At 38.3% G+C, this 24514-nt stretch overlaps 2 protein-coding genes across 3 annotated transcripts in view; one reads left to right on the top strand and one right to left on the bottom strand.

The window, feature by feature from the left end:
* The first annotated feature begins 199 nt into the window (after window positions 1-199).
* pno1 (partner of NOB1 homolog) lies at window positions 200-3709 on the top strand. Its single transcript, XM_084735649.1, has 7 exons — window positions 200-505; window positions 1661-1807; window positions 1911-1994; window positions 2475-2535; window positions 2682-2799; window positions 3190-3260; window positions 3391-3709. Exons 1-7 carry the CDS (start codon window positions 308-310, stop codon window positions 3456-3458), a joined length of 747 nt encoding a protein of 248 aa, XP_084591775.1. The 5' UTR covers window positions 200-307; the 3' UTR covers window positions 3459-3709.
* Window positions 3710-4386: 677 nt separating this feature from the next.
* Window positions 4387-24514, bottom strand: part of LOC146315661 (calcineurin subunit B type 1) — a 42251-nt gene continuing 22123 nt past the window's right edge. Inside the window, exons 1-5 of one of the 2 annotated variants that reach the window (XM_084735749.1) lie at window positions 15394-15521; window positions 14523-14699; window positions 11949-12008; window positions 10559-10743; window positions 4387-6723 (exon numbers count right to left, since the gene is read on the bottom strand). In XM_084735749.1, coding sequence (XP_084591875.1) covers window positions 6676-6723; window positions 10559-10743; window positions 11949-12008; window positions 14523-14699; window positions 15394-15457 — 534 coding nt within the window. In that variant the 5' untranslated portion in view covers window positions 15458-15521 and the 3' untranslated portion in view covers window positions 4387-6675. Of the gene's footprint in view, window positions 6724-10558; window positions 10744-11948; window positions 12009-14522; window positions 14700-15393; window positions 15522-24514 lie in introns of those variants that run through there. The other variant, XM_084735750.1, reaches the window with a different exon arrangement.

Here is a 24514-nt window from a genome sequence, read left to right as displayed (position 1 = left end):
CTCCTACAGCAGAACGAGTAGCTGCCTGCAGACTTGCCTGACAAAATGTATACATTTTAAGTAAACGTTTTACGTATTAGAGGTACCAAAGCACGTGTGCTGATATGTTATTTGTTTAAATAAATTCTACTTGTCCAGTGAGATAGCTTTGTCAATTATAACACCAGTAGTTATTATTTTTCTGTCTACAGGCGTCGTTGATTTGGCTATTGGGGTCCTTTTCGTTGCACGAGGACACCCTCACCCCTGTGTGGCCGTCGTCTTCCTCACATTTTACTGCTTAATTTCTTACAAAACTATTCTCAGGATGGACACGGATAAAAATACAGCTCCCTCCGTTGGCGCTGCCATGGGGGGCACAGATGACACAGATTCTTTCACCAAAGTAAAGTCTAAAAAGACTCAGAAACGAAAACGTGAACAAGATGGAGTGGACATGGACACAGAGGAGCCCGTGGCAAGCAAGCGACCGCAGTTTCCACCAATTTCCGGCGACAAATTAAAGGTAACCTACTACTTTCTGTGTACATGTGCTGCTGTGTGTTGCTTCATTTCTAGTCACAGCGAAGAACAAAGTTTTTAACATAGTTGTCCTCACAAAATAACTAGTAACTGCTTTGCGCTTGCGCAGTGCAGCACACAGTACTCAAAATTCCTTTGTAAGAGCAGCTGTTAATATAACACAACTATTTTGCCTGTAACAGAGCTAACAAGATTAACTAAATATGAATCGATTATTAAATTAAGAGCCAACAATTTAGCTAATTGCTTTTTTAAAAAATAAAAAGACCAAAATTCAGTTTCATATTCTTAAATGTGAATATTTTCTGGGTTCTTAACCCTTTTATGACTGTAAATTGAATATCTTTGGACAAAAGAAGACATTTGAAGACATCGTCATGGGCTTTCTGAAGCACTGGTCAACATTTTTCACCATTTTCTTCCATATTAAAAACAAAAACACCAATCGATTCACTCATAAAACAATTGTAGTCGCAGCTATATTGCAGAATAAGCTTTTAAATGCAAACCAGTGGATAAGCTCATAAGATATTCATAGGTAATATCTAAGCAGCAGTACATGGATTAGTGAGACCACCCTCAACTTTAAAATTAACATTGCAAATTAACACATCAGTAATGAAAGGCTGAAAAGGACACACAATCACAACAGAAGTGTTTTATTTTCAATACTCACGTCCATTCCTTGGGGAATGTGGACTCCACAACTCTAACTTTTGTTTGTGTTTTTCAGTTAAGACATTGTTGAAATTTGCAACAATAAGTAACTAAAGTGGTGTGCAAATAATTTCTTCTACATTTGTTAAATTATTTTTAATTGTTGATAAGATAAAATAGAACTTTATTAATCTCAAAGGAAATTCTTGTGCTAAAGATTGATCCAAAATTACAGTAACATAGAATAAAAACTAGAGAATAAAATAAGCAATATGAAATTTATAAGGAATAAATGCACAATAATGCCTAATAGAGTAACAATAGAGGTAATAAGTTAAGTAAAAAGCAAGCTAAAATACATGATATCAAACATGATATTGTATGTGATGATGAAAAATAATATTGCACAATATAGTGAATGTAATGTTTGTGGTTTTACTGTTAATGTGTGTGATTGACAGTTGTTTAATATGTGTTTCAGGGACCAGATGAGATGCGTAAAATCGCTGTCCCAGCTCACAGATACACTCCGCTGAAGGAAAACTGGATGAAAATTTTCACCCCGATCGTAGAAAACCTGCAGCTTCAAGTCAGATTCAACCTCAAAACAAGGAATGTTGAAATCAAAGTAAGTTTCCCCAACACACACATCTGAGCAGTGTTGACATGACTGAGTCTTTTTACAATAATGCAGAGTTTACACTGAGTGTGATGTGTCTTCCTTCTTTCAGACATGCAAAGAAACACAGGACATCGGCTCGCTCACGAAAGCAACAGATTTTGTACGAGCCTTTGTTCTAGGATTCCAGGTTGAAGTAAGTACACTAATAGAAGAGTCTGACCTGTGCATGCTCTTGTTTGCTGAGGCATGACTGTTTTTTTTTGTCATTTTCTGTGCAAACTATATTTTCAAGCCAATTCAAGGTTTGGGGCTAGATGTGGGGATTTAGGATGAGGACTAGTTCTTATTATTAGTGTGTTGACATTAAACTTTTATCAAATTATGTACTGGCTGTAGTTTTTGGTTGGCTTACTTTATTGTTCAAACGATGATAATATCTTTGTTGAATATTCTTTAATTAAAAGGGCACATGGTTTAAACAGAACAAGGATATCAGGTTAATTGTTTAAATATGTTTGTCAGCTTTCATAGACTGTAGTGGTCATATTATACTTTTAATTGACAGAAGCTGAAATCTAAGCACATTGTGATATATTCACTGGCACAATACTTAATTCTTGATGTCCCCTGAACCCGTGGCTTGTGATTGAATGCTCACACTTTGTCTTTCCAGGACGCCTTAGCTCTCATCAGATTAGACGAGCTTTTCCTAGAAAGCTTTGATGTCACAGATGGTAAGATGACACTGACACGGTACTTCTGTCCTCTCTGAAAGTCCTTGTATTTACTTACTGTATTTACTTTCTGTCCACCGCTGCAAATGAACTTTCCGATCTCTGTGTGTATTTTAATTGATTCCTCGTGTTGTCCGTCTCGACAGTGAAACCTCTGAAGGGCGACCACTTATCCAGAGCCATCGGAAGGATAGCGGGGAAGGGAGGAAAAACCAAATTCACTATTGAAAATGTCACAAAGACCCGCATTGTGCTCGCAGACACGTGAGTATGAAAATTTGATTTTTGCTTTTTTGCCATAAACTGGCCCTAAAACAAATTTTCCATACAAACCTAAAAGGTCTGCGGATACAACTGCAAGATCAAATTATCTCCCAAGGACCAAGACAGAAAAATATCTATGAGACAGGAGATGGAGTCACTCTCCCAAAACTGTGCTGATTCCTAAGTGTTCTAATTTCACCATTAACAAGTTTGGTGTTTTGTTGCTAAATGCAGAAACCTACTGTTGCAATGTCAAATTATTTACTGCCATTTATGAATTCTTACCTCCAAGGAATATTGTGTATTTCTCTTGAATCCACAGGGTGCTGTACACATTGTTCCTTCAATATTCCTTCAGTTGTGAACACTCATTCAACTTTCTCTCAACAGAAAAGTTCACATATTAGGATCTTTCCAGAATATTAAAATGGCCCGGACAGCGATATGTAACTTAATCTTGGGTAAGAAAGATTTTTTTTTTATATTTGATTAATACAGCACAACAATGGTTGATGTCATGTTTGTCACACATCTCTTTGAATCCACACATGGTGCTGAGAAGTGACCTTTAAACCCCTTTTGCCCCCACAGGAAGTCCACCTTCAAAGGTCTATGGTAACATCAGGGTGGTGGCAAGTCGGACTGCAGAGAGATTCTAAAGTCTCATTGGCTGCTGTGTGCCTTTATCCTCTCTCTGATTGGCTGTTGGAGGTCCCACTTTGATCTGAGTTAAGACTGTTGATTCCCCTGTGGACCTACACTTCAGGTTCAGCTGTTGTGGCCTCATGGAAACAGTGTTGGATCACTTGACCCAAAACATGAGGGGAAATCAGGATGCCTGCAAAAACAGTGTGCATCTATCTGTAAGAATGAGTTTGTGTAAATAAATAATTTCAATCCCGACTAACAAGGAGTGTAGTTTTTTTTTTGTTTTGGTATTTCAGAAACATGTTTTCTAACTGCACTTAGGAAAAAAATCCTATATTGTCCTAGAATAGGAATTTAGCTATCACAGATCTGTCCTGACTAAGAAGTTTTCTGAGAGAGGAATCTGGGGTTAACGGGACAAACAGCCTGTCCTAAATTCAGAATAACTGCTAAAATTGGCAACACCACCATTGTTAGGCCTGAAGATGGAAAAGAATATTAATACAAAAATGTTATGATTGAAAGGCTGCTTAAGCCCAAAATGTTGGGTATCCTCTCCTTCACACAACACAATTAATGCCTTTATTGAAAACTGAAAGCCTTTTTATTTTCTTGTCCATAACAAAGAGATAGACACTGACAAGTGAAGTGAGACAGCTATTGATATTACATTATAATCATGGATACAGGCAGTCTTGTGACTAAAGAATCAACGTTTTGGTTTTAGATAGGATTTCTCAAGACATGAGGTCTGACGTAGGATAGGATACAGACATGAGTTTAGGAATTTCTTCTGGAATAGGAAGATAGGATTTGTCCCATCTTTTAAAGTTAAGTTCAGATAGGACAAGCAGTTGAGTTTTTTTTTTCTCTTACAAGGTCCCTGGTCAGTAAAATCCTGAAGGGAAATGCCGTTTAAAATTAGCAACAGAAAATCAATTACTTTCAACATTTCAAAGTTTATTTAAATTTTATTTAATTTTCATACAGTATCAAGTTTCCAACAGTCCCACAGCATAAGATGCAGCATGCAGAAAAAGGAAAAAAAAAGGTTCTCAAACTTAAATCTTCTCAGATATCCCCACACAAACTAAAAAGAACCCAAGTCCCTCAGAGAAAAAGTAGCACTTACAAACTAAAGCGCGGTCTGAACTATACAGAGAACAGAGAGCCAGAACTGCATTTAACAAATACTTATATACAAAAGAAAGAAAAAAAAAAAACATCAAATTTTCCCCTTTAAGCTGAGTACAGTGTGTGGCAGTTTGAGACAGGATCAGATATGCAACTTTTACTGGAATAGAAGCATCTGGCTGACCCGGGTAAAATACAAAAAGTTACATGTAGTTCAGTTCATTTGGATTACCTCTCATAATATGTGTACATTTACCAAAGTTTGGCAACATCCATATTGTATACCATTAAATTCTTAAATATATTAACATCACCATCCATGTGTAAACAAGAGGATTATTTCAAAAAATTGATCTACATGCACAACAAAAAATATATTTCCATGTCATGCAAGCACAGGGAGGCCCAAGCCGTGCAGAGCTTTGGGATAAGGGACAACAGAGCACTCCAGATTCACATCTCTGACTGAAAACTCCGGTTCAAACCAGCTGTCGGCCTCCAAAGCAAAACGAAAAGCAATCCCGATGCGCTTTATAGTAGGAAGCATTTTTCCCTTAGAAATTAAAAAATTCGGTTGAATTTATCTTTCTCCCTGTTCGTGTTGGTGGGTGGGAGGGGGAGAAAATGAGGTGATCGTGACAGAAAAAAGAAGTGGTAGAAGAAGCCAACTTTTGAAATGTACACTTTCCCAAAAAAAAACTTAAAAAAAAAAAAAACTACAATATACAGTCTATCCCATTGCACACTGATCATGCCAACGTGTTAAGATTTTAAGTGTTGCGTTAAAGAAAACTGACCCGTCCTGCGCTGTACTGAGAAAGGTAAGTATTCAGAAGGGCTCATGTAAAGGAGAGGCAAAGCCTTCTTTCTCCTCTCGCTGTTAAAGAAGATGAGCACACATTGATTACCTAATATACACATATTGGTTTAAAAAACGCTGCCTGCAGATAAGTCTCTTAAATTGCTATATACTCACACAAACAGTGTATAATCTCACTCTTTAACTATTACTCTCAGTTCTTAGCCAAGTCTGTCCTGCCTCTGTCCTGAATAAAAGTCTAGCGAATTCAGTCCGTTTGTCGGTGTGAGTGCAGAGCTATTCTTTGCATTGCAGATTGTCTTATGGATGCACACTGTTTGAACGCAAAGAGTAAACCATGTTATCAGTTTGCAGCCATGAATTAGTTTTGGAAAGACATTTTCTTGGCATTAATTTATTCATCTACCTATGATTTCATGACAGAAAACAAGGATAATCTCCAACAATATAAACACATTCTTCAGTATGAATAAAACTAGCAATCTTATCACAAAAAAAAAAGAAAAAAAAACATGAACTGCTTTGCTAAGAGTGACTGGAAGCTTCACTGGTCTAATCCAAACTGTTTGTATGCAAGCTAAAAACCAAGGACAAAGAATCAGAAAGTCTGAGATTTAGTTTTGCACATACTATGAGTCGCAGTCGTGCAGTTGGAAGTGTCACGAGTGACAGCGGTGATGATGGGTAATAACTTGGACTGGTTTCTGGATATGTTCTGGTTGGCACTTCATACCCTACTTTCTAGTTGTACTGTAAGTCAAGTGTTAAAATACTATACACTTTCCCCTCACGAGACAACCGTAGATATACTTGTATTTTTTCTTCTTTATAAAAGACAAGAACAAAAAATAAATATCAAAAATAACAATTAACAAAAAAAAGAAAGGATGAAATATGAACAAGCCAACCAGCCTCTTCACTGCGCCCCCTTTCCCTCCTTTCTCCCCCCTCATCCAAAATCGGAGATGCTCTTGCGAGTGACAAATAGATGTCCTTCAGTCTCTTAAAGTGCTACGACCGGGTTATTGAGAGGATTTACAGTTCAATAACACTTCAAAGTTGGCTTCACGAGGCCTGTGGTTTTTGAAAGAAAAAGTGGCTTCACAGAGAGAGAAGAGAAAGAGTTAGAGAGATAAAAGAGAAAGAAAGAGAGAGAATACTTCCATTGAGTTACACAGAGAGCGTTTTGCCGGACGTCTTGAGCAGATCTTCAGAGATGGTGGAGAAAGCGAGTGTCGAGGAGGAAGGGAGGGAGTCAGCAAGCAGAGGAGCGCTCACACGTCCACCACCATCTTTTTGTGTATATCGAGACCGCCAACCACCTGAAAGGAAAAGAAAACATGCTGAGCTCAACAGTCTAAAGTTCGGCTGTATTTCACTCGAACGATTCCAACAACGGGCAGGATGTTCAATAAATGTTTAAAAGAAATTGCGTATAAAAGGGGAGCATCCAGCAACACACTGGAAAGCAGAGGGATGCACCATGCTCAACTGCATGTGTGACCCCATGACGAGGGGGGACTTCTCTTAGGTAAACAAATATGATCATATTTCTGCAAAAGAACTGCTGAGATTTGTGGCTGAATCTTGTAGAATATTCAAAATGTATTTTACTGATGTAAGTACTGTCCAGTAGTGTTATTTAGTGTTTAGGTATAATAATTCTATGACTTAATTATGTAAAATGGTGTTAGATATTTATATATTTAAGTGCTAACATTTAAAATATTCAATTTCAAACTGAAAGTTGCTCTTTAACATTGTCAACCATCTTTTTGTACTTAATTTTTTTTTAAAAGTATCAAATCAGGCACCACACAGGCACCAGTACCATTTTAAAAGTATTGTTTTATCTCGGAAAAAAACTCAACCTTAGTCACATCTAGAGCCAGTGTTTGGTTTGTCCGCTCAGGGCGCCTGTAGAAACATAGAGGTTCAACATGGCAGCTTCCATGGAAGAGGACCTCAGCCCTCTAAAAAAACGCTCATTCTAAGGTGAAAATACAGTGATGAAAACAGACATATGAATATTATAGTCCGTTTCTGCAACACACTGCCAACAAATCCTCATAAATGTTACACACTGGCCCTTTAAACATTTAATTCTATCTTCCGTCTGTAAATTTTATACATCAGCTCATTGGTTTTATAAGATCTTGCCAAAGGACTGCAGTTGAAAATTAGCCAGCTGGCTGACACTGGTACATTTACAGAGATGTTGACTAACGTGCGTTTTCCTCATAAATAAATAAATGAACTCAACGTCATAACTGTCCAATAATTGGCTATTAACAGGGTAGTCCTGCAATTTAGTATGGTATGTAAATATAGCTGGGTGCCTCAGAAGACACATTAAGTGAGGATTGGTCAAAATCGAAGCAGCAGAGGAACAGAGGCCTCTAGTAGGGGTCAAGCTCCAAAAAACTAAACCCTACATTTCCCACAATGCAACTCAATTGCATTCTTTCATTGTTTTGTTTCGTTCAAACCTCACGCCTACAGTTTTAAGTGTCAAGCCAAGCCAACATAACAATGGTGGAAAGCTGCTGCAGAGCCAAAGAAGACATTACACAACTGTTTGCACAGGCTGAGTAGTACTCACTCTTAAAGTTAGCCAAGGTCACTACTGCACACCATGCAGCCTTTCTTCTCTACATCACACAACAAGTCAACTGAACACTGTGTGTAAAATCAATGGTTTGGAGTAGGTTTTAACTTCCAAAGGTTTTGTTATACTGCTGAAATCTTGCAGCAGGACTGGAGTTGTAAACACTCTTCCCTTTTACTATCACCAGCCTTTTAACAAAATCTATTTTTATATCCATGGTGATATTTTTATACTCTCTTTGTTGCAGCTTCTTTCACCCTACAGTGCTCAGATCAGGACTACTATCAGCCAGACTGAAATCATGTCACACAGTCTCCTCCCTGGACCTTGAAGTGTTTGAGCCACGCCACTTTGTTAAAAACGGGATCTAATATTCTCCTGCACCATCCTGGAAATACACTCCCACAAGGATGAGAGCCTTTTTAGTTCAAGGCTCCAGAGATGCAGCCGTCAAATGTGGGCCTTATGTCTGTCAGAGTTACATCTGGTGCCTTTCATTTCGCAAAAATGTCTCTGAGCAAAGCAGGTTCCACTGGGGTCCAACAAGAGACAAGTAATGTGGATACTTTTCGACAAGAGAACACTAATCGTGCTGAAAGAGATGTCGTTTGCCTCTTTGATCTTAAATTAGATAATTAAATTAGGCAGTGTGCTTTCTATCTACATCATAAGGCCACTTCACACTTTAACAAAATGTTGGTTCTCAGTCTTGGTTGTGTGTTTCCTCTGACAGTGACCAAAGCTTTAAAGAGCAGATTCAGACCCAGTCATGATTACGTCATCTTTAAAATATCTCCAGGATGAACCAATTTCTATCTTTTAGTGACCTTCAAAAGAGGAGCCTTGTCTTGATTTGAACTACATCCGTCTACAATGACTTCATCTGCTATTCATCCAAAAATACACCAGTTTGGCTTTTTTACAGGACCGTTATCACTCCACTCCTCCCATCCTTTGACTGCCTTCCTTAACAAAGCTTTGACCTTATTCTGGTGGTTCTTAAACAGTGATCCATCTTTTGCAATCAAAGTCTAATGGACTGTAGATCCAAATTCCAGGTTTTTCAGAGACATCAGACATTTAGTGATCATACTCAGTCAGATGGATGTTTTCTCTGCTTTCCCAAATGTTTATGATCATTTCATGGAGATTAGTTATGAGTCTTGAAGGGATAGTTTGGATTATTTAATGTGGTGTTGCATAAGGTACTGGCACACTGGCAGTTTTGAGAGGCAGAGCAGACACCAGCACAGAAGCTAAACAATGTATTTTAACCACTTAAAAAGGGTCCACCCAACAAAACCAAACATTATTAGTAATAGTGTACACTATACTTTGCCGTCAGACAGCCTTTTCCAATGGGAAACCACCATAAAATAAGTCCAATGTCACTCTCAAAACAACCAAACTCCAATGGTGAAATCACTGATTTTACCTCATAGGATGTGGGAGTTGCCAGTCTACCGCTGCCTTGGTCAGTTAGTGTAATTGTAGTATTGTGCAACTTTGGTGCTTTAAAATGACACTTTGGATTCACCAAAGTCACACAATAACGCAGGCTACCTAACAGATGGAGGCAGCGGTAAACAAGCAAGTTCCATACTTCTCAGAGCTAAAATTACCAATTTCACCCATGGAGTTTGGTTGATTTGGAGAGAGTGATATTTGGCTTACTTAACAGTGGCTTCCCCTCAGAAAATTCTGTCTGATGGCAAGGTAAAGTGGTGAAAAAAAATCTAAATATAGCATACATTTAAACTGATTCTGATTTTTTTTTTAGGTGGACATTTTTTAAAAAGTGGCTAAAATACCTTTTGCTGCTAACCTTGTCAACAGCAGTACATTGCTTGGCTTCTGTGCTGGTGCCCCTCTCTGCTCTGCTTCTCCAACTTGGGAGTGTGTCCATCTCTATCTACTGTCGCTAACACACTGACTATCAATAAGTACCTCATACAAACCCACATTATATAATCCAAACTATCCTTTTCAGAGTTTGAGAGTGTTTGGTGGCTTAAGCAAATTATTAATAATGCAACCTTTACTTAATCAAGGCCTGAGTATTGGGTCCAGTTCAACAAAGAATTAATTTTACAAGAGAAATACATTCTGTGTTGTGAAGGTTTTTGCACCTCAGTGTTGCAGTGATCCTCTCACTGCAGTCAGTCACTATAATACAAATTTATTTCACAGTTGGACTCATTGTAAATGTGTTAGATAAGCTTCAGATGGAGTGGACTCACTGTAGAATAAATGTAATCTTTTATTTGTTGCTTTGTTGCTCTAATACTCTGGTAGTCTAACACGGTCAAAGTGTCAGCTCAGTATTTTTAGTGCCCCATCATATGTAGCAAGAACTCAGCAGCCGATGTTTACAGCCCTTGTGACACCGTATTTCAACAGGAGGCGTGAAACTGAAACCCAGTGCCGTCGAGCCTATGCAAAAATCTGTTTCAGTTTTTTGCCCCTTTGACATTTGCCTTCACCATAACAGCCTGCATCAGCAGAAATGTCACCGCCCCCAAAAATACCCTGGGAGGGCTCGGACTTACTGCACAGAACTCTTCAAAGGATATCCTGCCGTCTCCGTCCTTGTCTGCGTTGATAATGGTCTTGTCCACGATCTGCTGGAGCTGCGTGTCCTTCAGGTTGTTGCCTACCATCATCTTCAGCACCTGGAAGAGTTCGCCATTGGAGATGTAGCCGTCCTTGTCCATGTCGTAGATCCTAAAAGCGACTGTGGTGCAGGGCGTAGCGGGAGGGAGGGGAGGATCAGAAGCAGGGGGAGACAGACAGGACTGTCGATCAGTTACACAGCAACAACTGCAGAGCACCAAATGTATGTATATGAGAATTAAGACCCTCTAAGACCATTATGACTGCTATATCCTCTTAGAGTTTATATCATTTTATGATATAAGTATTGTCTTTTCCTCATTTTAAATGCTGCATTACAGTAAAGACATGTCATTTTCTGAACTTAGCAGATTGTTCCAGCTGTTCTTTTATTTGTCTTTGTCCACTTAATCATTATATACACATTACTGATGATTACTTATCAAAAATCTCATTGTGTTAACAGTTAATGGAAGCATCAATAGTCTTCCCTTTGCCCATATCACCCAGCCCTACTTTATATACTGCTGATTAGTGCATCATATTCTAGAAGATCATCTCCATTTGCAAAATTATAGTGTGAAATGACTATATCAAGATTATATATTGAAAAATCCAAGCAAGCCAAAAAATACTGAGCTATTATTTAATGCCTAGCCCTACGTGTTTTCAGATAATTGGATTTTACACTCTTGAACCCCCAGAAACCTTGTGACAAATTCATCTCAAAAGAGTCATCTGCCAGGCTGACAGTAACATCTGAAAGACTGGGTTACATAAAGTCTTTCGTCTTTACCTACTCTTAAACTTTGTCCCTGGTAAACTCTTGAGCAAACCAAAACAATAAGCTCTTATCAAACATGCTCTTGTTTAGCTTCCAGTTTCACTGGCTCCACTAAAAGCAGCAGTCGTTAAACCTCCTCCCAGGCTCTTTGTTTTGAGTGCAGTTGAATTGCCTTAAGCTTGATTGTAGAGACAGAGGAGCACTGAAAACTGGTATGGTGACATTTCCACATATATTAACCTGGCTTCAATAATAATTATTCAGGTGTATATTTGTTTCTGTTTTGAGCTCTTAGCTGTTGAGCCAAAAAGTGAATTTTGCATACTGTCAACAATTACACATTTTTCCCCAGAGGGTGGTTTTTTTTTAGCAGTAGGGCAAGGTGAGGCAAACAGAACAGGGGAGACACAGGGGACAACGCCCCGGCTGGTTTTTGTCCCAGAGCAGCAAAACAAGCAGACGTGTTTGGGGATAAGAGGCCTCAGACCAGAGGTGCTACCTCTGGCCACATGTGGTTTTAATGAAGAAGCGGCTTTACTTACATCGAAGCTTCTGTTCCTTGTCCCCCTTGACGCTGAACTGTGAGACTCCCTCGATGAATTCTGGGAGAGGAGATGAGAACAACAATCAGTGCTGTGGGCTTCACACCTAATATAAACTGTGAATATGTTCTATGCAACGGGCAACAAAAAAGACAGAGCTGATCACTCAAATCAACAAACACTAGGGATGTAACAATCTAATACTGCAATAAAAAAAATGTGACAATATCTACCGATTATTTAATTACTTTTATTTTATAAAAGGACTGCTACTGACCACTGCACTGTTTTTGTTTTGCAATTAAGTATTTACTGCTAAAGTTAGTTTTTATAAATGCTGAACACCTTGGCTTAATTATTTAATAAAGGCCATTTTTCATCATTGAGCTTTTGATAGTGCTGCATCCCTCACAAACATCACAAAACATGAAATGAAAGTACATCGTGTATAAGAACTCTTTTCCCAAACTTTTCTAATTTTCATATTCAATTATTATTTTATTGACTTTCAAGACTTATGATCTTTTAAAACACATTAAAAAAAGCACTCCTTTAATGAACAGTCAAGAGACAAGAGAGACTGCTGGGTGCAAAGTCCTTAGCTATGAAGATCTTCTTATTTTTAGTGAAGCATTATAGTTAGACTTCTAAGATAATTATGTATTTTAAAACATGGAGGACAACAGGTGTGGTTTTCTAACATTTATCTTTAAGGGTTTGCTGTAATTCTGTCATGTATTCAGTTCAGGAGATGGATTTCCTTCACTACTCAAATGCTGTGTATTTGTGCATTGACATGGATCCTGCTATTAAATAATCTTTATTACAGAAAATGAGCTTCAAATCACACTAAATGCTAATGGACCATGATACAGCTGCTTTATGATGCTGGATGAAAAAAAACTATAAGCCCCTGCAGTACAGAACATCACAGACATTAATACAGTATTAACATGAACCCTTATGCTCCCTTATGCTGCCACCATCTACCTACAAGATGCGCTGTAATTGCAATGGTATTAATGGTGGATTATGTTCTTGTACTGGCCGTTCTTAGTTCTGTTATGACAGTTGTTGCCTCGTGATGATTTCATGCAGCTGATTTACAGACTGGTGAAATATTAATACTCACACTTCTGCCTAGTTGTTGCTGTTCTTTTGGTCTTTTAGGTCTCCAGTAGAAGTTAATTCATGTTTGTTGGCTCTAGGGCTCTAAACATGACTACTGTCTTGCCCAGTCCTTTCACATTAAGGCTTTCCCAATTATACTGACTTCATGGGAAACTCAAACATGCTGAACACCTTAGCTAATGTCAAATTATATATAGGTATATAGATAAGTGGTCATAATCTCCTCCACACTCTTTATTATTATTATTACTACATAGTAGCTCGGCATTAAAATATGTCAACTCAAAGCAACTGCTTTCTTGAGCTTCTGTTTTACAGATACGTATCTAGGATGTGCTAGCTTGTATGAAGTAACACTGACCAGGTTTACATGCACAAAATGTGCAGATCTTATTCTGGAAAAAAAAAAAAACAATATTTCTACTAAGTTGTTTACATAGCTAGTGAAATTGAATATACCAATATTCCTGTTTACATGCAGCATCACATATTTTGATTACGGAAAAGTGGCTGGAATCACCAGAGCCATTCAGCTTCTTTGCACTAAATCTGTGTTTTCCACAGGTGGCAGACTTGTTTGACTGTGCCTTCCCACATTCATTCGTTCAACCACCTTCTTGAAAAGGTCAGCATTGAGATATCTGTGGTAATCCAAAAACCAATTGATATACAAGTCTAAGTTTCTCCTTTTGATCAGAAATGTGGGCTTTTCTTTTGGTTCTTGTGTCTTGCAAACTGTTGACTGGCTGGCTTGTTTACAATGCAGAGGAGACCGTTAGCAGACAAGAGGCTGTGTGTTGCGAACTGCAATAAAAATTCCAAGTGAAACACAATTTCTGAATGCGCTATATACATGTCCAAAGAATGTTCCTAAAGCCTGAACAATACCAACGTATCCCACGTCTTGATTAGAAAATGCTATATTCAAAATAAGGCCTAATTATCAAAATGTAATATGCTTTTTACAGTTCTGAATACTGTCACATTCAGAATAATAGAGGCAAATCAGTGTGCATGCAAATGAAGCCACTAGCCTCAATGCTAAATATCAACTCTATGTACTCTGTATTCACGTAGCAAATCTATTCTGTGTGAGAGGCCTAAAAAGACGACTTCTTATCAAACCAAAAACATTACCAGAGCCTTATTTTAGTCAGATAAGTGAAAGTCTCCTGTGGGAACTGGGTGCTCTATTAAAGTCACAACAACATATTAACTGTGATAGTGGTGCTCTAACATTGAACACTGAATTTAGAGTAAAGCAATCTCAAGAAAGAACTTCTGCAATATGTTAAAGCTGTGATTACAGTCTGTGAAAGATACCACAGCACTGCTGATATGATATCGGTACAAGCTGACTACTATTCAAAATAATATAGACCATAATAAAGCTGTAAAATTAGGCATCAGTAGTTCCCCACACAAGTAGAGTTTATTACGTACCCTTAAAGTCCACCTCGCCGTTCCCGTCTGTGTCGAATATGTCGATAACCCTCTGCACCAGCGGGTTCTGTTGGAGCTCCGGCAGCGACATGAACTCCTCCACGCTGAGCGAGCCAGAGTTATCTAGGTCGAGTTTCTTAAACCTCTTCCCTAGCCTCTTAATCTCATCAGCATCGACTGGACAAACACAAAAAGAGAGGAAAACAGGGACAAAATTCAGATAAGATATTTACATTTTGCTTTGTGGACTCCGGCTGATGTTGTTAATCATCTCAGAGATCATCAAAACTGTAAGAAAACAAATCATAAAGTTTGCAGGAGGCAGATGCATGGTGCCTGGGCTGATAGCCCCCTAAACTCAGGGCAGCCATAAAGGGATGTAATAAAAATGAGTTAAAAGTGAGAGAGAGAAAAAAACATGATCCGGTGCACTAGTATTCACCTGCTGCTACATTCATCCAAGAAGGATAAAGAATCACGCACATAGTACACTACAGCCAGTGGATAAATACCCTTTGCAAACACCTGCATGAACAGTAGTCATAAATTTTAGGAGCCACTACTTGCAACTAGGTCAAGGACACCACTTCCGGCCTGCACAGGACTGAGCTAACCGCTCAGAGCTGCCGGCCCCCAATAACCACAGCACATTTTGTTCTGCTCTACTCCACAGAGACCTGAAATGGGTGCAACTATTGTAAAAGCTCCAATTGCTAGATTGCAAACAGTACATTAAACCAACCCTGGTACTTTTCTGACACTGCTGTCAAACTAAAATAGAAAAAAGGGAATGCAGAGAAAAGAGAGCTGAGGAGAGGTAGCATGAACAGAGAGAGACAAATACAGAGATCGAATTTTTTTGCAAACTTACAGCCTTTGTTGTCTACAGGTGTTATTTTATAAAAAGACGTCTGGATCATTCGTTGCCCTGCCATCAGAAACAGCCCCAACTCCCTGACTGGTACACTGATCAATGTGGAGGAGTAATCCAGAGGCAATAACAAAGCCAGTTGTTAATTACTATATAAGCTCATTCACACACAGTCACATGATTACATTGGCCAACCACAAACTACTACTGTACTTTGGCTGCTTTAATCCGGGGTCCTAAATGACATGGGCTATCTATTAATCTTAACACATAACAGATGGAAGGAGGTGTGAAAGATTTATGAGACTAAGAACTGAGTTCATTTAAGTTATGATCAAGTTTACTGACCTCAGTTAGCACAGCCAGTTCATGTAAACAACAGGAAGAGCAGACTGAAAGGATGACTTATGATGTAAATTACAATGTAAACAATGTAAACTTATTTACTCTTTAAAAGTATGCTGCTAAATATATTTTTTTTCAACATTGGTTTGTTTCTTTCACTTGCCCAGTTGGGCAAGTGAGTCAGAAATCTTTTGTCCATGTACAAACTATTTAATTAGCAGTTATTAAATAACAACAAAGACTAAACTTAATTGTCATGTTTAATCTAGGGCTGCAAATCTGTGAAATATCAGAAAATACAGAAAAATGCTCATCTCACTTTTTCAAAATCCTAGGTGATGTCTTTCAATGTCTTGTTTCTTCTAAAATTTAAAGATATTTATTTTAAAATGATAAACGAAAAGCAGGAATTTTTCATATCTGAGGGACTGAAAACAGCAGTTTCTGCCATTATGCATGAAAAATTACTTCTTTTTTAAGAAGCAAGTTGCCATATTTACTTGCCCAACTTGTCGTTTTACTGGCCCTGCACAAGCAGGCAATTCTTATTGTTGAGCCCAGATTACACATTACAGTATGTATCTTTATTTTAATTTTTCAGCTTCATTATACACACTTAGAGCAGTTTCAGAAAATAAAAATATAAACCACAAGGTGGTTAAACTTAAGGTGTTTTAGCGCTCATTTTTCCAGTCAAATCAGTTTTACAAAATAAAAAATAAACCACAACTCTGAGATTCACTACTATGGTACTGAAATGTGTTATTGAATGGCAAGGCATTTTTCAAAACTCAAATGGTATTGAAGCAATTTGGTCAGTATCAAAGTCAGGTACGCAGCCCTACCAACATGTTATAACAAAACATCGGAAATAAATATCAATTTAAAAAAGAAAAAACTAAGAAGCTTAAAGTCATATCATGCAGTGTGCTGTACTGTAAAGTTCATCTCATACCAGAATTAATTTACATTGAACCTGACAAGTGGAAAACCTTGAACCTCCTGGTGCTAAGTACAAGTAGGATATGTCAAATAACACTACACATAGTAAGACAAACATGTTAATGATTCCACGTTGAAGCAACGGGATTTTATTCCATCTTTCTGCTTATTATACGATGCAAAGGGAGAGAGAGGGAGTGAGAAAGAAAGAGAGGGGTGTGGGCTGTGTTTTGGGTTTCAACGCTCGGACATGCTGTGCTACATCAGCTTGATGACTAATCAGAGTGTGAGTGTGGTGGAGGAGTAGGGAGGAAAGAGAGAGTGTGAGAAAGAGAAATTTGGGATGGACACAACCACAGCAGCAGCGTAAGTTGAGGAACCCAAAAGTAAAAAGCAGCATTTTAACCTGTACATCTGCAAGTCCACTGTACAACAGCTATACATCAGTTTCTGTCCCTGATACAGACATATTATCAGTGTACACTGCGTTTAGTCAACATGTGTCTACACCAACGTTCCTGCACATTTATTGTCCTTGGCACATACTATAAAGCAGTTATGATGTAATTCTCCTTTACTGGACAGTCTGTGGGTTTTATTGTTTTTTTGTTTTTTCAGTGTCTAATAGTAAAGCTGTCAGGACGTCACTTGATAACAAAGTGAGTTATATTTATACTGAAGGGCATCAAGTGCACAAAATCAACAAGTAACGATACTATACGCAGTAAACGCTTGAACATCAGGTCTTGAACTTGGCACCCTTTTCAAGCAGCTGCAAGAAAACAATGGCGGTGGAGAATATGTCCGACCCAGGAAATATGATAGAAAGTTACATAGAACTGCAATGATTAGTCAACTAATCAATTAGTTGATCAACAGAAAAATAATCCATTATTTTGATAATCAATTGATCAAAGTAATTTTTCATGCACTTATGGAAGAAAATGTATTCAGGCTTGTAAATACAGAGATTTACTGCTTTTCTCTGTTTTGTATCATATTAAACTGAATATCTCTAGAGTTCGGACTGACAAAACAAGATATTTAAAGATTCCACCTTGGACTTTCAGAAAGTGGGATGGTCATTTTTCACCATTTTCTGATATACTGACCAAACGATTAATCCATTAATCTAGAAAATAATTGTTAGTTGCAGCCCTAAAGTTAGATGTTAAATTTCACAGAATGATGTATTATGCACAATTATGCATCAAATACTCTGAAAAACTGAAACAGACAACTAATCAGCAATTTTTTGGTAACAGATTCATTTTTTAAGCAAAAATTTACTTGTTCCAGCCTTTTTTCTTACTTTCTAAGACACTAAAAAACACACTGTGAACAGCTGTTCAAAAAAAACAAGACACCTTAGGCCACTGGGACATTTTTCACTGTCTAGATATTTTATAAACCAGATGATTGACTATGAAAACAGTTGGCAGATTAATCAATACTGAAAATGGTTGTTATAGTGTTGTAAAAGTACATCCGAATAACTAAAAAAAAAAAAAAAAAAAAGAAAAGGAAAACTGATGACCAAGGCATTAAAAGTGTTTATTACAAATGAGGATCTAATTTTTCCCTTTGTCACCTTCTGTCCTGTTTTTCCTTAATGGATAAGGCTCATCTTCAACATTAACATCAACAACTAGTACATTGTGTCTGTGTGCTGTGCAAGCAGCTGATAAATCAAAATTGGTGCTGCAAAAGCCACTGCAGCCTGTTGATTAATGAGCACCTTTTTCTCCTGTGCATCAATAGGAAAACAGCCATTCAGTACACAATGGATGTTTGTTATACTGCGTCTCATTTCTATGATTTTTACACACATTTCATACACTGGGTTGCTGGTTTACTGAAAGTTCCTGACAACTCCTGATACATGATGAATCTGCACAGGAGCACACAAAAACTGATATATGCCGCGAGGTTTCTGTCTCTGCTAGGTGTGAGTTATCAGAGCTGAGCACACGGCTGTCCTCTGACACTAAACACTTCCTTATCAGCAGCCTCCTGTTTCCTGTTCACAGCACAATTGACACCAGCTTGGCTCATAGCAGTTTAGCCTGTGTCGGGGGCATCAGTGTTACATATAATCACCATACTGGGTAGTTCCCCCTTTAAATCAAAGCCATATATATTAAATCAAGGCAGCATGTGGTAGACTTGTAGGTCTTTTTTTGTTTGTTTAAAATGACAAGTTCATCCCCAAATCAGAAACATATTTTTCCTCATACTATCCATCCTCTACACTGCAGATAAGAGGAAAAACGTATTTTTGATTTTGGGTGAACTGTCCCTTTTAAGAACCAGTGTGTAGGACTGAGTGTCATCTATCGGTTAGCGAGCAGATAGCAAATACTTACTGACAATAAACCTGTAAGTTATAAATGAATCTGTGATTTCGGGTTTAGCTTCTTCCTGACACACGTCCTGTAGATATCACACACCCCACATTCTGCAGGTGGGTGCAAGACCTATGCCACAGACCAACAGAGAGAGCAGCTCTCCTATTTTGTTTGCCAATGACTTCAGGACTAAAACACTTGAGAAATTTCAGGGTTAGATTAGATTCCCTGTGTAGTTCAACAGATACACAGCAAGGAGGTTAGAAAAAGCACCAACCTAATCTTGGTCAGAGGAAAAAAGATATTAAAAACATCCCCTTTGGATCTAGGAAACTGTGATGGGTATTTAACCATCAGTTAATCAAGAAAATAATTGTCACATTGATCAATAATGACAACAAATCTTTGTTGCAACCACAAAAACATGCATAAACTCATTATTCTGTGAGTCCAGAAAGTCCAGAACTCTCCTCCAAACAGCAGATGTTGAAGTTAATCTTTCTAACTGGCTCTCTGTCACAGTTTAACTTCCTTTTGTTGCTACACGGTCAGGTCAATGGGATAAGCTGGACTGCAGATGAAAAAAATTCACTCTGACGTTTATGACACATAACAAACTTTGGTGCAGTTGCTGAGCGGGGAACATCTGAACACTGTGCTCAGATCCCTTCCTGCTGTCTGGAACTGCCAAGTGAGTAGGTACATGTATTATTCATGGTAGCAAGGACAACAGCTTTCTCACAGTCTGAGTCCCCTTCCCGGTCTCGAAACAACAAGTCCTGAGTCTGCCAGCATCACAGACAGTCACGGCTCCCAGCTGAGCCAAACAAAACTCATGAATAAGACTTACGCTACAGCAGTTAGTTTAACTGACTTATCCAACATATGGCTCACATTGAAAACTGTCATGGTCAAGAGGTAGAGATCTTGAATCTTGGTTCTGGAGGTTTAAGGCTCCATACAAAATACCTGATAAACTAATGAGATTCTCTGATTTAACTATCATTATGTCATGCTCTTATGCAAACTCTTTCCAGTGAGTTCAGTAAAAAAGGCTTAAAGGGTTACGTGAGGTACTTATGTATAGTCAGGATATTAACTAGATTAACTAGTAGATGGAGGTCGTCACACTCCCAGTTTCGAGAAGCAGAAAGGAGTTCCAGCATAGGTACTAAGCGATGTACTGCTGTGGACAGGGTCAGCAGTGAAACATATTTCAGACACTTAAAAAAGGTCTATCCAAAAACATCCATATCATATGCATGTGTATACTATATTTATAGTCATTCCACTGCTTTACTTTGTCTTCAGAAAGCCTTTTCTGTCTGGAAATTGGTGTTAAACAAGTCAGATATTGCTCTCTTCAAACCAGCCAAACTCCGTCAGCAAAATAAGTAAGTTTACCCTGCAGAACACACGATTGCTGATCTACCACTGCCTCTATCAGTTTGTTTGTGTGACTTCAGTGTTGTAAAAGGCTTGTTCAGATTCACTGAAGTCACACAATAACACAAACAAACTAACCCATCGAGGCAGCAGAGTAGAACCACTCCCCCCTTTGTGTCGAAAGGAGCCAGCTGAGGTGGAGAAGCTGGAACGCGCTGGTGGAGAGAGTGCCATCACGCTCAGACAAAGATGTCCAATAAAACACACTTCTTTTATCACCTTAGCCACTTCTATCCTTTGGAGTAAATAATATGTTGTCAGTCACTCGCTGCATGATCAATAATTATCCTATCAATATGAAACTTCAGCATTTTGATAGACTTTTCATCAATATCACTCAGGCCTACTCTGATGGCAAGGTAAAGCTGTGACAATATTCCAAATATAACATATGCTTAAACTGATTTTATTTATTTTTTTAGGTGGCTGAAATATGTTTTGCTTTGACCCCATCCACAGCAGTTCATTGCTTAGCTTCCATGCTGGTACTCCTCTCTGCTTCTCCAAAGTGGAATGTCGACTGCCATCTACTGCAGGGAATACACTGACTACGGATAAGTACCTCATATAACCCCACTTCAAATAATCAAAACCATCCCTTTAAATTCCTAGATCACTGGTTTTACAAGTACTGACTGCCAAAATCTCAAAATGTGGTGCAGTGACAGGTACCAAAAACGGTCCAACAAATAAAACTACTAGTGAGTGTTGGTTTGCTTGCAAGATGAAGAACAGAAACTGGAACAAAGTGTCACTGTATTGAGGGGACAGCTGTGTGACTGAGATGGACATGATTGATGAAAAAGTGGTGGGCACAAATATGAGAGCCAGAGAGAAACGGTAGAAGATGCTCTTATTTTTTTCCTAACAACAGCTGTACTTATACCGCTGCATAAAAAGTGATTGAGATCACACGAAATATTTCATATTGCAAATTTCATGCCCGATTTGGTATGATCCTGCACATCATCCTTGTTTGTACATTACAGGTCTAAAATCCAGTTGGTGGGATGAAACGTGCAAAATGCACACTGTTCTTGCTGATCAGTAGCCTCCTTCATGACCTCCTCTTGAGGAGGAGGAGACAACCATGTTTTTAACCCCAGCATCAGGCCATGGCCTGAATGTTTGAGCCTTTGGCAGCAGAGACAGCTGTGATGGTGTGGGCGATGGTGCAAACTGACACTTAAATACACAGCTCTGTCCCAAGTTGCTAGATAGAATATGGATGATGGTACAGTACAGCTGTAGGTTTTACATGATGGTGGCAATCACCCTAAAACCAATAATCACATTTTGTACACTGGATTTTTGTATACAGTAAGCTCAAGTGCAACATGATTCAGCAGAAACATTTTTTACACTTCACAGGAAGAGAAAGCAATGTGGTTTTGATATAATGATACAGAACTATCTGCCTTTCATTACTTTTATCTGCTATAAAACCAAAAATATAGCAACACTAATAGACTAAGGGATGCATTTTAATCTAATGGAACATTCAAGGGGAAACCATCCAGAGAGAAACAGTTTTCTGAGAGGGCTGCACAGTCATAGAGGCTCCTCACACTGCTATGCTAATGAGCGGCTCTGAGGGAGACCCAATGTAACTGTGAGATGATTATGATAATCTCATATACTCCACCGCAGAGCACAACACACACACTTTCATAAGTGCTGCATGCACCCTCAACTGTGTTACTAGGCAACTGGCACCCGTTAGCCCCCCAAAGTAGCCCACACGCACATATACACACAGAGAGACACCAAAGAAGGAAGAACAGTTTAACAATTGTTTATGCGGTGTGTGTACGCGTGGAAACACATGTGCATATGTATATCGTCAGTATTTGAGTGCACATGTGAGGTTCATACTATGTCTGTCACACAAATACACACACAAGCATCAATTAACATAAAAAAAGACTGTAATAGTTGGCCAAATGGCCCTCCTTCTGCTCTAAGGTCCTGTAATGTTTGTATAGTTGTGTGTGTGTGTGTTTGTGTGTCAAATACTGAACTTAAATTGCAAATTCCATGTGTTTTAGGGCTGCAAATTTTGTGTTTTGCCTACACATTAACAATATGATTAATCAGTCACTGATTAATTGCCATTAAAAAAATAACAGATTAAAAAACATTAATAATTAATCAATAGTCTAATATAGTAGTATATAGTATAGTATAGTATATATATATATATATATATATATATATATATACATATATACATATATACATATACACACATGTCTATATATATATATGCTCTGAAGAAATGGTACACAAACTGTTATTGATTAATACATTTTGTAATTGATTAAATTCTTAATGGAGATTATGCTACAATTTTCATTTTCACCAAAAAAAAAAGATAAAAATTGTAATGATGTGACATTTTTTGCACTTGGCCATACTGAAATTTCTATATTTCAATTAATGGTGCACCATTAATTCCTGTCCATGTGCAGCTGCTGACACTTACACTAACTGTAGCCATTCTTGCTTTAGTTCAACCAGAATCAGAATTGTTTCATCAAGATCAATACCAATATTAATAGCATTTTTGTAAGTTGTGTAAACTGTTAACTTAACATTTTTGGGCAGCATCTCCAGCCACACACTAAATGTTCTACTTAACCCTGCAACATTATTATTACCACAACTAACAGTCAGCTACTGTAGCTCAGGCTAACCATTAAACAGCAGCACAGCTGTGAGAAGAGAAAATCTGCTAAGTGCAACTGGCTTTTCCTCCCCATTTTCGTTTAATTATAAAACACAATGTTCCCAAAATGTCATTAATGAATTTGTCCTCTTAAGCACGCTCAGCTCTCAAACGGTTCACCCTGCACATTAACGGAGACATGTGACTGCATTAACACGGCGAACCTGAACTGAGACGAGCAGGGGAGGGAGTGATTTAGAGCAAAATTCAGCTGGCATGTAACTGATAATTGCAGCCCAGGCCCTGCTGTATATAGCTCCCCAAACACACAAGATAAGGTGCGAGGGTGGGTAAACATGAGAAGGTTACATGCACAGCTCAGTAATTACATGAGTTTGACACACGACACTGTGCCAATTAGCATAATGGGGTTGTTGTGAGCCAATGAGGGTGGAGTGTTGTCTAGGGAACATATTGGATGAGTGTGCTGCAGACAAACACCAGCTGATAAAAAAGCCACTGATTACAATCATTAAAGAGGAACTCACAAATCAGTTCAGTGGTCACCATGAGGAGCACTGCTTAGATGGTGAGTTAACAGCTGTATGACATCTTATGTGACTCTGGAGGAGTTCAAAAATAACCTAGGTGATGTTGTTATCTCAGCTTGGGCATGGAGACAAAATAATATTTAACATAAAGATTATATCATGGGGGGGGGGCGCAGGAATTTGAAAGACACGGGCACTTGACAGCCATGCAGGGTCTACTTAAGAGATGCTACTGATTTGCATGATGGCAAGTGTAGGACCGAACATTTGTCTTTTGTTTGACTCCGGATATCTTGACTTCTGCTGATTTTTAAGCTCTCTTTGTTTAAGTCTGTTGCTTACTCCCAAATGTTACCAATGTGCAATACTAAATTTTCCTTTATCAGCCAATGTCTTTTAAATTTTTTTTATTACCAATAGACAACAACTGTGTTCATGAAAAAAAAAGTGAATTTGGCAGTTTTATGTAGATGACCAATCAGTGTCGATGGTAAATGGTCTCAGTGCTGCCATATTGACCAAGATAGTTGAGTTCTTCTGTAAAATCTGTTGTTTTCCTGCTTCCAGTAATGTCACTGGATGCAAAAAAACAACTATAGGTATAGGGTTGCAAATTTTGTGTATTTTCCTTGTCCAATAGTTGAACATTAAGAGTCGATAAAATAGTAATCATAATAGTTAAGATCCAACTAACTAAATAATAAAACAATAAGGCTCTCACTCAAAACAGCTGCTCTTGTCCACCTGTATTTATTCAACAAGTGGCTCCACCAAACAATAATGTCAAATGGGGCACATTTACTGCTACTTCTAGACAGATG

This window comes from Lutjanus erythropterus, chromosome 14, assembly GCF_056507025.1.
Source record: "Lutjanus erythropterus isolate fLutEry1 chromosome 14, fLutEry1.hap2, whole genome shotgun sequence".
In the NCBI taxonomy this organism is placed as follows: Eukaryota; Metazoa; Chordata; class Actinopteri; order Lutjaniformes; family Lutjanidae; genus Lutjanus; species Lutjanus erythropterus.
The sequence above is the reverse complement of the archived record's forward strand: the minus strand, read 5'-3'. Positions and strand labels throughout refer to the sequence as shown.